The following is a 14,662-nucleotide window of genomic DNA, read 5'->3' as shown; positions in this document are numbered from 1 at the left end:
ACCGCCAATAATGTGTCATAAAAAAGAAAGTGACAATAATAATGTGCTGTGTGCGGCATGGATCAGGCGTGCGTGAATGGCCATTTCATAATTCCAGCTAAACCCAAAGGGCAATAACGAGATTCCACATATTATACATTTTTTTTTTGACTAAAAATAAAGGATATTCATTCATTCAAACTGATAGAGTACATCGATGTAATACAAATTCAAATTTGCTAAAAACAAAAAGGATGAATCTGCAAACAAACTCACAGCATCCATGTTAATAGCATAAAACGGCAAATTACATAAGCCTACATATATGACTATATTGAAATGTCTGGAATGTCCATGCCCCCAGATCTGCAGCGTTGATAACACAAAAGTCGACATTGGATAGATTTGTACTTGATCGGATCTAATCCTTCAACCTGAAACAAATGAACACCGCACAAAGACGGGAAAACAAAATACACCGCACAGAGACGGCACAACAGAATACACCGCACAAGGACGGGATAACAAATAACACAAAACCAAACAAATATGTGAAAAATCACACTTATTTAATAACGAGAAAGAAAAAACAATTTGGAGGGGTGATTTTAGGTCAAGATTTGACCTGAAATCACCCCTCTTTGATAAACTAAGAAGAAAAAAAAAAGGTGACGGCTAGGGTTAGAACTTAGGAGATCCACATATTATACATTGCGCTAAGTAATTTTGTATACTTCTTTTTGTGCTAACGTAGGTCGGGGTCAGTCTTACTTTGCACAGAGAGAGAAAAAAATATCAAAAGAGGAGAGAGATAGAAAAAGAGGGCAGAGAGAGAGAGAGAGAAAAACTTCTCGCTGCTTCGTCAATGGCCATTAGGGTTTCTTATTGATCCAACCAAACTCAATCCATTCACTGCAATTGTTTTCTCTCTCATTCTCCTTCGTTTCAAAACCCTAATTTACTGTCCTCGGTATTGGTTATGCTCGTTATTGCTTTCAATTTTGACGAGCTGTTATGGGTGCGCCAGAGAAACCACAGACTAACGCTAATTCGATGCAGGCAAGTTAGTTTTATTATAATTGATTATAATTGATACTATTTAATGTTGTTTTGAGTTCAAACTTCGATTTTGTTTGTCGAATGCTTTTGTACTTAGTTTCTAGCTATATTCGTTAATTCATTTAGACTTGTTTACTTTACTTTAACTCTCACTCACTCGTGTTTTTAATTGTTATAACTTATAGTTTCGTTGTTTGGTTTCTTCAACTTGTGTGGGCAATTTCTTTGTTTTATACAGTAGAGTTACGGTCTCATAAATATGTATCTTGAAAGTTGAAACTGTGATGTTAAATATCAGTTGGGAATTTTGTGATGTCATATGATTTTAATGGAATTACCAGTTTTCTTATTGTTGTTTACGAGAGCCGGTTCATCTGATATTAACCATGTGTTGGAACTTGGAAGCTAAGCTTCTAAGATTACGTGGGAATAATTCAGTCACATAAATAGTAGTGTTCACTACTGTTCCCCTCACTTTTCAGCAGGGGCACATGCATATACCAATCAACAAGGGTACTTCCCTCATTTGTTGATTGGTATTTGAAGGTAATCAACTGAGAATTTAAGAACTAGCACTTGATCGATCAATCAACTTATGTATTAATATAGAAACAGAGGATAGGTCCCTTTACAAATACGGTAATGAAGGAATATGATTGGCTAGAATCGGTGGAGCTAAAAAAGACAGACGATAACTAGAGAGAGGGGCCCAGATTGCTACTCTCACCCAGACACGGATCTAGCCAGGGGCAAGCAGCCCCTCCCTCCCTCTTGTTCATTAGCTTTTTATATACATAAGACTATGAATATTATGAATGAATATACATGGACAATAAATTGGTTTAAGTGAATAAGAATCATATATCTCTTAAGCAAGTAGTCAGAGTTCGATCTATCTATGTTTTGTGTATGAAAAAATTTGGTTGGGATGAAAGAACTACATTGTGTACTCCAGAGGATTCTCAATATATAGAGATTAGTCACTGCTAAATAATGGTAAAAACTTCGTACCAATAACATTTTAACAAAAAAAGAAGTTAATTTCTTTCAAGAAAATATTAAAGCCACTAAAAATTAGAAAACAATAGGGATAACTTTGTATCAATAACCCAGTAACAAAAAAAAATTAATATAGATTTTTTGGCCCCCCGTTTCATATATTTCGGGATCCGTCCCTGCTCTCACCACCACCCAAAATCTCACATTGCCACATAATGCCTATAGGTCCCTTTACAAATACGGTAATGAAGGAACATGCTTATTGTTGTAATAAATGTATTTAGTTTTGCGGAAACTATCCCCTGGGTTTTTTATGAAGTTAAATATTAAACTGAAGGGTGAAAGTTCGGTCATTACCTTCAGGCCTCCTCATCCACTTTGAGGCTATCAGGAATCGGGCTCATGCTCTTCGGCTTTTAGTAATTAGACAAGGATCCAGTAGCACTGGAACATTTGATTTGTGAATTTTGGATAAACAGTCATGTTAGAGCTATAGACGAATTTCTCGATACCAGAGCTTATGACTTCAGCTGGTATTTTGTTGGATAATAGTAATACTCATCATTTTCTCTTTTTTAAACTTTTATCTGTTATTACTGTTAATATTTGGAATGCACTGGTTATTGTTCAATTATATTTCTTTTCTACGTGACACTTAGGTTTTTCAAAATACACCCCTCCCACTCAGTACTATAGTATTGGGCTCGGTGTGTGAATATAAATTGTGGGTGGCCAGGATCGACAGACTTTGATATATCATATTTAATTTTTATATTAGGCCTAACTCATCCTTACAAAACAGCTTGTAAGGTAAGGGTTGTCACTCTTTATAAACTCATTTAAGGCCTTATGCACTTATCTCTTTTCTTTATGCCCTTATCTCTTTTCTACGTGGGATTTCAGTTTTATTCAATACTAAGTGTCAGGTTTTATATTGGGCCTAACTCAACCCTACAAAACCAGCTAGTAAAGTGAGGGTTGCCCAAGCTATATAAACACTACACAAGCCATATCTCTAAGCAATGTGGGACTAAATCCACCACCCCTTCACACCCAATACAATGAAGGTGTTGGAGGCTGCAATGAAGGCAACCCAAATGCCGCAATTAGGCGGATGGGGGCGAACCGCAATGAAGGCGGAATTTCCAACACTAAGCAATAAACATTTGCACTAAAACATCCGTAACTATGTAGTGGTTTTTTTAGTGCTTAAATTTTGGTTTAAAGCATTTTACCCGTATGAGTAAGGGCAGTAGTTTTTATTGCTTCTATACTGTTATTGTCAGTGTTTTGTAGGCATATATGAATAAGTATTTTCTGTTGTTGACCAGCTTATATCAAACAATACTCTTTACTTAGTTTCTCTTCTAATTGTTTTTCAGCGTGTCAAGGTGTACCGTCTGAATGATGATGGAAAATGGGATGACCAGGGTACTGGGCATGTAACTATTGATTATATGGAGGTATGTAAATCATTTTCCTGCACTTTCATATGTGACATAATGACTTGGTTAATCAGTTTATGATGGAACCCACAGAATACATACAATGATGCCATTTGATTTATGTAGCAGAAAACTTGTTTTTTTGTTTTTGTTGAAGCTTTCGTCTGTGACTGACATGACTACTTCATGTATCTGCTTGACTTTCCCTTAGAAAGTGTTAGTTTCTATTCCTAGGCATAATTCAGTGTTTGGTAAGTACTTGGTAATACAAGCAATATAAAAATTCAAAATAAAAAAATTGTGGTAGAACGAGGTAGAAGTAGGAAGATATAATGGGTTGAGTTACAACATATCTAATATTCTCATGGGAAGGTAAGACTCCCATTCTTTAACATCAGAATAAAAATTAGGAAAACATGGGTAAAAATAACAATAGTGGGTGTATTAATTTTACTGATGAACACTTATTTTTTCCTATATATAATATTATAATTATAATTACTATTACATCTTCTCCCCTTCCCAATGATAAAATCAGCTTCGTTGATACTTCATAGTATCCAAAAGAATAGATGGTCAATACACATATGATATTACCATATGCAAATGTATATTATTTGTTTATTTACAGTTGATTTTTATTTTTCAAATGGACTAACCTTGAGATTACCTGCAATCAAACTATATAAAATATCTTATATCTTATAATGCAGCGATCAGAGGAGCTGGGCTTATTTGTTTATGATGAAGAAGACAACGAGACTATACTTTTGCATCGCATCAGTTCTGATGATATTTATAGGAAGCAAGAAGGTTATTTGCAACTTTATATGACCCCCCTCTCTCTTTTACACACACACATGTCAACAATGGGCATTGCAATTCATCTATGCATGTGAGCATTTATAGTTCATTTATTTATCTGTTGTTGGATGTTTTTGATCCTCAGATTCAATTATCTCATGGAGAGATCCAGAATATTCCACAGAACTGGCGCTTAGCTTTCAAGAGCCTAGCGGATGCTCTTACATATGGTAACAGAGAATAACTGGTGATTTTTACCTTTTTTCTTGGTTTTTTTTTGTTGCTGCTGTGGATTGAGCTTAATTACTATGCTTGTTTCATTCAGGGACCATATTTGCAATGTGCAGAGGAATATGCATTTCAATACTTTAAATAGTAAGTGACATAAATTTTTAATCTCATTAGTCATTACTACCTGTCAGTACGATGCACTTTTGTGTCTTCTAAAAAGGACTCTTTTATGTTACATATTATCCGATATTGTTGCTACTTTGACCTAAAGAGTTATGCTGAAATATTTGTAAAATGAAATTGTTACTACAGTGTTTTACCTTTGCTTTATTTGCCAAATCAGATTATTTGATGTTTTACCATTGCTGTTGTTATTTATCAGATGAGCCATTTCAGAGCACTAACAGCGAGTTAAGGGAGTTGCCTGCTGTTGAACTAACAACACTACCTTTGATTCTTAAGGTTTGAGCGTTGCTTTAATCTTGTTTATTTTTTGTGGATTAATAATATCAAATTTCATGTCCATCACATCTTTCTTCAATTTGTCTCTATCTATCTCTTCATTATTACTGATTTTTTATTCATTCTCATCTAATAAAACGAGGTTTGATTCTCATCGTGTTGTTGCTTCTGTGATACTGATTTTCTCTTTATAATATCCATTAAAAATCATAAAATCTCGGTACTGTTGAGTGTAATACAACAGCCAGGGAATGATTTTAATTTGAATATAGTGCTTATTTTTTTCGTTTGCAGACTGTTGTTGACAGCAGCATTTCAGATCAAATACGAGTAACAGAGCTACTATCAAGTAATGTAAGCTGCCATTTAGCAATTCTTATCTTCAAATAAATACAGATGAAGTTGTTACCAGTGTCCAGTTATCTAGAAAATATACGGTGTTGTATGTTTCCTTAATAGTTTGTTAGGAAAAGAATCATATTTCCTGAAGATATTGTGTCTGTCATGTTGTGGCTTTATATGGCATATCACTTGGAGCATATGCCATTTCAGTGATGATTATCCTGTTAATTTCAAATTGTAATAGAAGCCTAATGCGGATTACTACTGTCTATTGTCTGTGCATCATAAGCTTGGTTGCGTAGTTCTTTGTGTTTTCTTTTCCGTCTGTATTTAGAAGCCTGTGTATCACATCAATCATCTGTATGGTAGAGTGCTGAATAGAATGTGTTCCCGGTGTATTTTTTTTTTTTGTATTGTAATATCTATCATTTTTAATTTTTGTTATATAATGTAGCAAGAATTTTTCCGGAAGCTGATGGAGTTATTTAGAATGTGTGAAGACTTGGAAAACATGGATAGCCTTCACACGATTTACAAAATCGTCAAAGGGATCAGTCAGTATTGATTTTTGCATCATTTTAATTTAGAATCCCTATTTTATCAATTTTGTACTTATTAATTCTGTAACATGTACTTTTGCAGTTTTACTTAATAGTCCACCAATTCTTGAGAAAATTTTTAAGGACGAGTTTATAGTGGACATTATCGGTGCCCTTGAGTGTAAGTGAATTCTTCAGAAATTAGTTTCCCAATTGAGTGATGAGTTATTCTCGTTCAGTGATTACTCCATAAATAGTATATTGGCAAAATTACTCCCTCCCATGGTCCGTTAACTTATTCTCAAGCAACAATTTTGTCCTTTATTTTTTTTTTTATCCATGCTATTTTGATCCTTTACCCAGATTTGCATATGGATTTTCAAGCTTCAAATCTACGGTTTTATTTTGGGGCATAACATATTTTATGATTGAGAGTGCACATGGAAAGAAACCATAGATTTGTAGCTTGAAATCCATATCCAAGCATGGTTGAAGGACCAAAATGATTTGGAAAAATGAAATACTAAATCGTTACCTGAAATTATGTTAAGGGACCACAAGAGTAATTTTTCTAATTTTTTTCTCTACTTGTTTTCCTTTTAAATTTAAAATGTTTTGGATATCTTGATTGTGTTATAGCATCCCTTAACTGCTGTTAGTGGTTTCAGTTAAAGAGAAATCATATTGGTTGTTTTCATTTTGATTTCTTCTTTCTTTTCCTCACGTATTTTGATTGCTGAACCACCTGTTTTAGCAACATGCAGATGATCCAGAAAGTACTACTGTTCAGCATCATCGTAAATTCTTAAAGGACCATGTTGTTTTTAAGGAGGTATATTTTTATTTACCTTTCATTTTTAGAGAACTGAAAGGTGGCGGGTAGATCTGAAGATGTTGTAGAAACTTTTACCTCAATTGTATGTTGTCAATTTTCTCTTGTAGGCCATACCTATAAAAGATCCCAATGCACTGGCGAAGATACATCAGACATATAGAGTTGGCTATTTGAAGGTTTTGCTCCTTTTTGAGACTTCTATTGCTGACATTTTTCTTCAATGTGAGCTTACCTTCTTTTCCCACTTTTAGGATGTTGTTTTGGCCAGAGTCTTAGACGATGCTACTTGTGCAACCATTAACTCCATAATACATGCAAACAATGCCTTTGTAAGTTGTGTTTATCAGAGAAAGAAATTACATTATTTAACATAGGGTTGCGTTTATTATTGAGTAATCTGTTTTTTTCTAGGTTATTGCTATGTTGAAGGACGACAATACATTCATCCAGGAGTTGTTTGCTAGGTTAAAATCACCCAGCACGTCTCAAGAGTCAAAGAAGAACTTGGTAGGTCTTGATAAGACATCGTATCATTTGCTTCTGTCTATAATTGGAGTTTCCGAGATATTGAGTTAGAATGGAACAATGCTGTAACTGTTATTTGCTGTGGATAGATACTCCTTTGTTTCAGTTTTAAACTTTCACTAAACAATGCATGAGCTTTGGTGCTGAAATAATTCAACAGACATTTCCTTGTTCTTTAGTTTCATCTTTTTCAGAGTTCAGACCACTGTATATATCAATATGCGATGTTTGTACAATGGATCCATTGCCTTTATGAACTTCACGCTTGTACACTAAAATGTTACTTTTAATAGGAAGGGTTGCATTCATATGGTCTCATTTTTATGAATCAGATAAGGTATTCATTTGTAGTCTTTGAAAATAAACCTTTTGGATACAACAGAATATTTCCTTTAACACAATGTTCTGTTAAATTTTCTTCTTTTTCTTCTAAAAAAGTCATGTACATCACAATGCCCCTGAAGTCCATAACAGAGCAATTGTAAATACATGAAAAATTATATTGCAAGTAGGATACGGAGACTGCTTTACTTTCTATCCAAATGAATCATGAGTATAAAACTATCATATAATGAGGTTTAAAACGATAGTGTGTTGCTTCCTATCTTGTATTTTTATAATGGATAGATGTTGATGCTGCCTTGATGAATGCTCATGAGTCTTGATTTTCCATGGATTTTTATTTTAAACATAGTTTGCCTCTTATTTATTTTAAACATAATTTGCCTCTTATGTTATGATGAACAGGTACATTTCTTGTATGAGTTTTGTAGTGTAAGCAAGAGCTTACAGATGGTCCAGCAGCTTCGGCTTTTTAGGTATGTTGCATTGGTATTGTGATACAACCTGTTCTGCTTCTGTTGATTGTCGGTTTTTAATGAAGTACTTCGGTTATGCATATAAAAAACTATTCTGCTTAATTTTCCACCCCTTGTTTTAGGAGTTTATGGTAGACTTCAGTGGAGCCAGTTCTCCTTGGTCTATTACTAATTTCCTATATGATCACATGGACCAAGTTAGAGATTTTCGACTAAACCTTATTTGGAATTTCAATTTGTCAAATTTTGTGTGTAACATGTGATTTAACATCCTACCAATTAGCAAGTTCGTACTTAGCAATTAGCATACAACATCTGACAGAGGAATCTTTTGATATATAATTATGAAAAGTTATGTCTGTAATAGCTGCTTTTGAGCGGAACTTCTAACAACACTCTTCTGATTCGGAACAGTGATACATATTTCACATACCCTTACTTTGTTTTACCATTTATTCTACATTTTGGGTGTCTGTTGAATCCCATTGTTTAGTAGTTTCATATTCTTGATGTTTGTAGGGATCTGATGAATGAAGGAATCTTTGACATTGTCAGTGATGTTCTGCAAAGTCAAGACAAAAAACTTGTGCTAACTGGGTATTGATTCTTCCTTTTGTTAGGTTTCTATATAAAATTCAGTTGACTGTTCTGGTTGTACACTACTTTATGATTAATTTCTAATAGGAAATCATTGTGATGGTTGCAGAACAGACATCCTCCTTCTTTTTATGAATCAGGATCCTAATCTTTTGCGATCATATGTTGTTCGGCAGGAAGGAGTTGCTCTTCTAGGACTCTTGGTATGCTTTTTTTATGTAAATGGGATCATATTCAACTTTTTGTATGTAAATGGGATCATATTTGTTTTTGGATGACTTGAAGTGTAATAATTTACAGAAATCAATTAACCTAGTAGGGTAGACTATATGTGTCTATGTGAGTGTATGCCTTCCTCTTTACATTGGAATTCTGGATCATATTTGTAACTGTTGGATATTCCGCCTTCATTGCGGTTCGCCCCCATCTGCCTAATTGCGGCATTTGGGTTGCCTTCATTGCAGCCTCCAACACCTTCATTGTGTTGGGTGTGAAGGGGTGGATTTAGTCCCACATTGCTAAGAGATATGGCCTGTGTAGCGTTTATATAGCTTTGGCAACCCTCACCTTACAAGCCGGTTTTGTGAGGATGAGTTAGGCCCAATATAAAATTTGACATGGTATCAGAGCCTATCCTAGATCTATTGTTGGGCTTCCCGCATCGTCCACGCTTCAGGCCCATTGGGCCTGAGCGTGAGGGGGTGTGTTGGATATTCCGCCTTCATTGCGGTTCGCCCCCATCTGCCTAATTGCGGCATTTGGGTTGCCTTCATTGCAGCCTCCAACACCTTCATTGTGTTGGGTGTGAAGGGGTGGATTTAGTCCCACATTGCTAAGAGATATGGCCTGTGTAGCGTTTATATAGCTTTGGCAACCCTCACCTTACAAGCCGGTTTTGTAGGGATGAGTTAGGCCTAATATAAAATTTGACATGGTATCAGAGCCTATCCTAGATCTATTGTTGGGCTTCCCGCATCGTCCACGCTTCAGGCCCATTGGGCCTGAGCGTGAGGGGGTGTGTTGGATATTCCGCCTTCATTGCGGTCCGCCCCCATCTGCCTAATTGCGGCATTTGAGTTGCCTTCATTGCAGCCTCCAACACCTTCATTGTGTTGGGTGTGAAGGGGTGGATTTAGTCCCACATTGCTAAGAGATATGGCCTGTGTAGCGTTTATATAGCTTTGGTAACCCTCACCTTACAAGCCGGTTTTGTGAGGATGAGTTAGGCCCAATATAAAATTTGACAGTAACTATGGTTTTTGTTGAAATTAGCTTCTAAGTTTTGTGTTCGGCAGTAACTCAGATTTGAAAATCCGGTTATATACATTATTTTTAAGTGGAAACTTGTTCCAAATTCAGTTATTTATTTTTTGTTTGGGTTTTGCTGAACAGAGTGTTTCTTAGCTTATTCATAGAATTGCCATAGAATTTTAGCTTATTCATAGAAGGCTTCAAATTTGAATAATTGTACCTGGTGCAGATAATTTGGGGTAGGCCCAATTCTAACAGAAAATCTCATGATTTGTTGGAGACAAATAAGTGAGGTTTGCACTTTTGGTGTATCGATAGCGTAGTCTTGTTAAAAAATGTCGGTCCATGCAGAAGATTTGACCTTCTGCATTTTCAGTTGGGTTTATGCTAAAAGAAAACACTCCTGTACGGGTTAGACTGATCTAAGTGCAGTTGCAGCAGTCAGAACTTCGCTGATATGTTACAACTGATAATTATAACCATACCTAACTGAATCTAACAGATTCTGGACCAGCTGTTACACTAATATCATATGTAGCAGTATGTTCTAAATCCATCTTCTATTAGTTGATCTGTCATGTATGTATTTATGATTTTTGGAAGGCTAGTCCTGCATGTAATTGCTGGTCGTGCTATTATGTACAGGTTAAGGGAATGGTAACAGATTTCGGAGAGAGCATGCACTGCCAGTTTCTTGAGATTCTTCGTATTCTATTGGACTCGAGTACATTGTCTGGACCACAGGTATATTTTTCTGTATTTTCTTGGACCTCTTTCTCAAACCTAGATGGATAATTTATTGAATTCAGTTCCTTTTCTGGATATTAGCTGTTTTGCATTTTCATTTTTTAATAGTTATATATAGTTTAAATTGGTACATCTCTTTCCTCCATATAATTTATATTGAACCTTTTTGTTAGTGTTATTCTTTGTCTATATTGGCTGTTGCTGTCAACTATCTTCTTGACTTTTTATTTGGTTAAGGGGAGGGGTTTGTTTTTCTCATTTCGTGAGTTTGTGGTGCTTTTACATCCGAAGTGTATTGGCTGTTTAATTTAGGAGTGTCATTAAATTGTTTTATAGTATACTCCTATTTTACCAATTGTTGAAAAAGTTTGGCCCAGGTAAAACCGTGTGCCAACAAATTTAAGTTTGTTTGCGCAGTTATAATATTTTAATGTTGAATTGTGTTTTATAATGTATCACGTAAAATGGAAGTTTTTTCTATGTTGGTAAGATATATATATATATTCCTGCAATTGTTTTATTGACTGCTTTAGTTTTATCTGATAGAGGGACACTATCATTGACATCTTCTTTGAGAAGCATTTGGGTCAACTGATTGAGGTTATAACAGCGTCATGTCCTTCAGAAAATATTGCCGATGCAAGTATTAAATCAACAAATCCTGGACAAAGTGTTCAATTTCAGCGCAAAACAAAACCAGAGATATTATTGAACATATGTGAATTACTATACTTTTGTGTCCTTCATCACCCATACAGGATAAAGTAATGCCTTCTTCCTCTGCATTAATCAGATTGAACTCCATGCTTTTAATCATACAAATTTTGATCATTGGCGTCTTTCCCTGCTGTTTTTAGGTGCAATTTCCTTGTCAATAGTGCAATTGAAAACATTTTGCTCCTCACACGGAGAGCAGAAAGATACTTAGTTGTCTGTGCGGTCCGGTTTGTTCGAACTGTTCTCTCCCGCAATGTAAGTTTTAACCCTTGGGCACTATTTTTTGTAATGAAATTCTGGGAAATTGTAAATTGGTTGAAGAAAAGGATGTTGCTAGTTTAAGAATATCAGTTGTCAATAGCAGTTTCACTGGCAGCATAATGGGTAATGTAGGAAGTCCCCATTATCATGAAATACTGTAAATATCTGATACAATTTACAACCCCCAATTTGAAAATTAGCTTCTTGATTTGCGATTTGAAATGTTGAATAGTGATTTGATATCCTCACAGTCCAGTTATAAATTAAAAAATTGTTTCACTTAGATTTTCCATAGGTTTATTTAAAAAATCTCGATTTAATGCTAGATTTTTTCTCTGTTGCAATTTCCTTTTCTTGTGAACCAATATTTTTTTAAGAACCAAAATACTACTTTACATGCACTACATCTGACAATTTCAAGTTTTAACATGCAGGATGAGCATATGCTAAATTATTTCGTGAAGAATAACATTCTCAAACCAATTATAGACGCCTTTGTTGCTAATGGTAATCGTTACAATCTTCTCAACTCTGCTGTTCTGGAACTTTTCGAGTATATTCGGAAGGTATTAAACTTTGATGACTATGCATTTTTTATCTTAAATTCCCCCAACTAAAACAATGTTACACTAACAATGTTGTATTGTGTAGGAGAATGATCTGAAATTATTGCTAAAACACCTAGTTGATTCTTATTGGGGTCAGCTGGTAAAATTTGAGCATTTGGTCTCAATTCACTCGCTGAAAGTAAAATATGAGCAGGTAATTTTTGTCCCTGCATGATTTCTGTGCATCAGCGTGTAGGTTTGAATTTACATGCATGCTTGCTTGCAGTGTGTGGATAATGGTGGGACTAATGGTGCTGCGGTAGTGGACCTTCGAAGACGAATTGATGAGCGTGCTGTGGAGAGAGAAGAAGAAGAACGCTATTTTAATGAGGACAGGTGCATATCTTCTTTCTTAACTATCATAAGATTTTTTAATTTTTTATGTAGTTGTTGTGGAGTCTCTGAACTTTGGGGAAATTTTATCAGTGATGAGGATGATGTAGCGTCTGTATCTGTTTCACGTGATCATAAAGGTCATCAACAGCCTAGTCTTTCCAATGGAGTTACACCAAAGCATCCGCAGTCAAGGTAGACTTGTCTATTTTATTTCACTTTTCAGAAGTCAATCTGCTATAAATGTTATGACAAAAAAAGTGTCATAAAATGTGTTCATCTAAATTTTCAGTCGAAGGTCACTGGTTGACTATGAGGATGATGAGGACGATGAAGATTATAAACCACCACCAAAGAAGCAAAAAGAAACATCAGAGGAAGATGAAGGGATACTGGAGTCTCTCAGGCTGAAAAGGAAACTTCCTTCAAAGGATAAAGATCCCGAACTTGTGAAGAAACAGAAGCTAACAAAGAACTCAAAATCTAAAGATAGTGTTTTTGCTGCCTTGTGTTCAACATTGAGCCAAGCTGTGTTACCAAGTAAGAAATCTGCAATCAATATCCATACGGGTGCTCAAACAGTTGAAGGGAGGACGAGTTCTAGTGAAGACAATCAGGAAGACAGACAAAATGTTACTAGAAGCAGCGCTGATAATAGCAACATAGGAGCTGAAGATAACCTTGTAGAGAAAGATTCTTCAGCCTCTAGAAGTTTTTCTGATCGATTGCATGCAAAATCAGATAACAAACAAATAGGAGGTGAGGAACGTCCGCTGCTTCCTCCCAAATCCTCGCCAGAGATGGCTGTGAATGGATCATAAGCTTCTACACTCGTACAAAGGGGCAAATTGTTTATTGTGTTTGACGTATAAATTTGCTGGTGGCTGAGTCATTGCTGACTATAAAAGAAGCATGCTGTGTGAGACAAAAGGAATTTTACCTAGAGGGGTGTAATGGTTATCCTGCATCGAGGGCATGTGGTGTGGAAGTAGTACTGTACAGTGCCACCAAGGTGGGAGAATATTAATACAGAAAAGTGGTTGTTGCTTTCGCATAACTTATCTAACTTTTCTGAGCAATAGTTTTGTATTTTTCTCCTCTCCAAATTTTACCTCTTCCAGCTCATTTATTTACTTTTATAGCTTTTGCCGCAGGGCGAGTACCCAATTTGTAGATGAGAGGTGATATTTTTTAACATTATTCCTCTTTTTAAGTTATTTGAACTCGATGACAGGGGGTGCCAATATTTGCCCTACACAGGTTTTTCTTATGTTTTTTTTCTCTCCCCTTTTTGGTGGTGAATTGTAGGGATTGGGATGTATGTGCCAGTGTGTTTTTAGGGCCATTTTTTACGACTGTTCTTGGGAATCATCCATTGTAAATCTGTATGAAACTGTTGATATGCAATGGTCTCTGTGCAGTTCTTCTACATCAAGTTTTATGAATGAGTTTTTACATCACTCCGTCTTTTAAGTAGAATCAAATTGTAAATTCGACTCGTAAACTCTTAAAGTTTACCTCATTAAATATCATTTAAAATAAAATTGAATCGTTTCACTGAAATATTTTGATATACTTTTTAAAAAGCTTCATTCTTAAATCTATCTTAAATCCGCCTAAAGCCTCTAATATGTTGGATTGACCTTGCCTTTTTGCGTTTGTAAATGAAATAGTAAAAGAAAACAAGATAAATGTGGTAAAAATAAATCAATAAATTCTATCTACTAAATTATTTGAAAAAAAAATGAAGGTGAGCGAGAAAAGAGGAAAAAGAGTTGTTGAGAGAAAATTTAGTGTAGAAAGTGCATGATAAAATCGTGTGGGTCAATTTAGGGGGTGTTTGTGTATTGTTTTTGTGTTAAAAGTTTTTAATAATTTTTTTATTTATAAAAAAAGAATGCCAAATTGGTTTATATAGTTTGTTTATTTTAAATGTTTGAAAATTGCTTTTTAAGCCCTGCCATATTCCTCCCAGGCCCCCCAAATTGACCGGTTTACCCTTGAAATATTTCGGTAGGTACAAACCAAAACAACATAACTTCGGTAATTGTGTACCAATTGTGTACCGAAGGTATGTGACATTAAGCTAAGGCCAGCATTATAAGCAGAT

The 14,662-nt window shown here is 35.3% G+C and overlaps 1 protein-coding gene across 2 annotated transcripts; it reads left to right on the top strand.

Annotated features, from left to right (window-relative positions):
• The first annotated feature begins 709 nt into the window (after nucleotides 1–709).
• Nucleotides 710–13,981, top strand: LOC123923471 (serine/threonine-protein phosphatase 4 regulatory subunit 3-like). Of its 2 annotated transcripts, XM_045976160.1 has the most exons (24): nucleotides 710–1,038; nucleotides 3,420–3,500; nucleotides 4,196–4,295; nucleotides 4,432–4,516; nucleotides 4,612–4,661; nucleotides 4,900–4,979; nucleotides 5,274–5,333; nucleotides 5,776–5,875; nucleotides 5,964–6,041; nucleotides 6,625–6,692; nucleotides 6,803–6,871; nucleotides 6,947–7,024; nucleotides 7,107–7,202; nucleotides 7,968–8,038; nucleotides 8,558–8,635; nucleotides 8,745–8,838; nucleotides 10,532–10,630; nucleotides 11,180–11,397; nucleotides 11,491–11,605; nucleotides 12,046–12,177; nucleotides 12,263–12,373; nucleotides 12,446–12,555; nucleotides 12,646–12,747; nucleotides 12,845–13,981. In XM_045976160.1, exons 1-24 carry the CDS (start codon nucleotides 994–996, stop codon nucleotides 13,371–13,373), a joined length of 2,649 nt encoding a protein of 882 aa, XP_045832116.1. In that variant the 5' UTR covers nucleotides 710–993; the 3' UTR covers nucleotides 13,374–13,981. The 2 variants fall into 2 exon arrangements, with proteins under 2 accessions (XP_045832116.1, XP_045832115.1); XM_045976159.1 differs by having other exon boundaries at nucleotides 729–1,038; nucleotides 12,446–12,747.
• Nucleotides 13,982–14,662: the final 681 nt, after the last annotated feature.

This window comes from Trifolium pratense, linkage group LG4 (genome assembly GCF_020283565.1).
Source record: "Trifolium pratense cultivar HEN17-A07 linkage group LG4, ARS_RC_1.1, whole genome shotgun sequence".
In the NCBI taxonomy this organism is placed as follows: domain Eukaryota; kingdom Viridiplantae; phylum Streptophyta; class Magnoliopsida; order Fabales; family Fabaceae; genus Trifolium; species Trifolium pratense.
The sequence above is the reverse complement of the archived record's forward strand: the minus strand, read 5'-3'. Positions and strand labels throughout refer to the sequence as shown.

Coding starts and splice junctions, on each gene's coding strand:
- LOC123923471 (XM_045976159.1), top strand. CDS start 994: ATGGGTGCGCCAGAGAAACCACAGACTAACGCTAATTCGATGCAG. Junction 5,334..5,775: donor CAGAGCTACTATCAAGTAAT/GTAAGCTGCCAT, acceptor TATATAATGTAG/CAAGAATTTTTCCGGAAGCT. Junction 12,748..12,844: donor CCAAAGCATCCGCAGTCAAG/GTAGACTTGTCT, acceptor CTAAATTTTCAG/TCGAAGGTCACTGGTTGACT.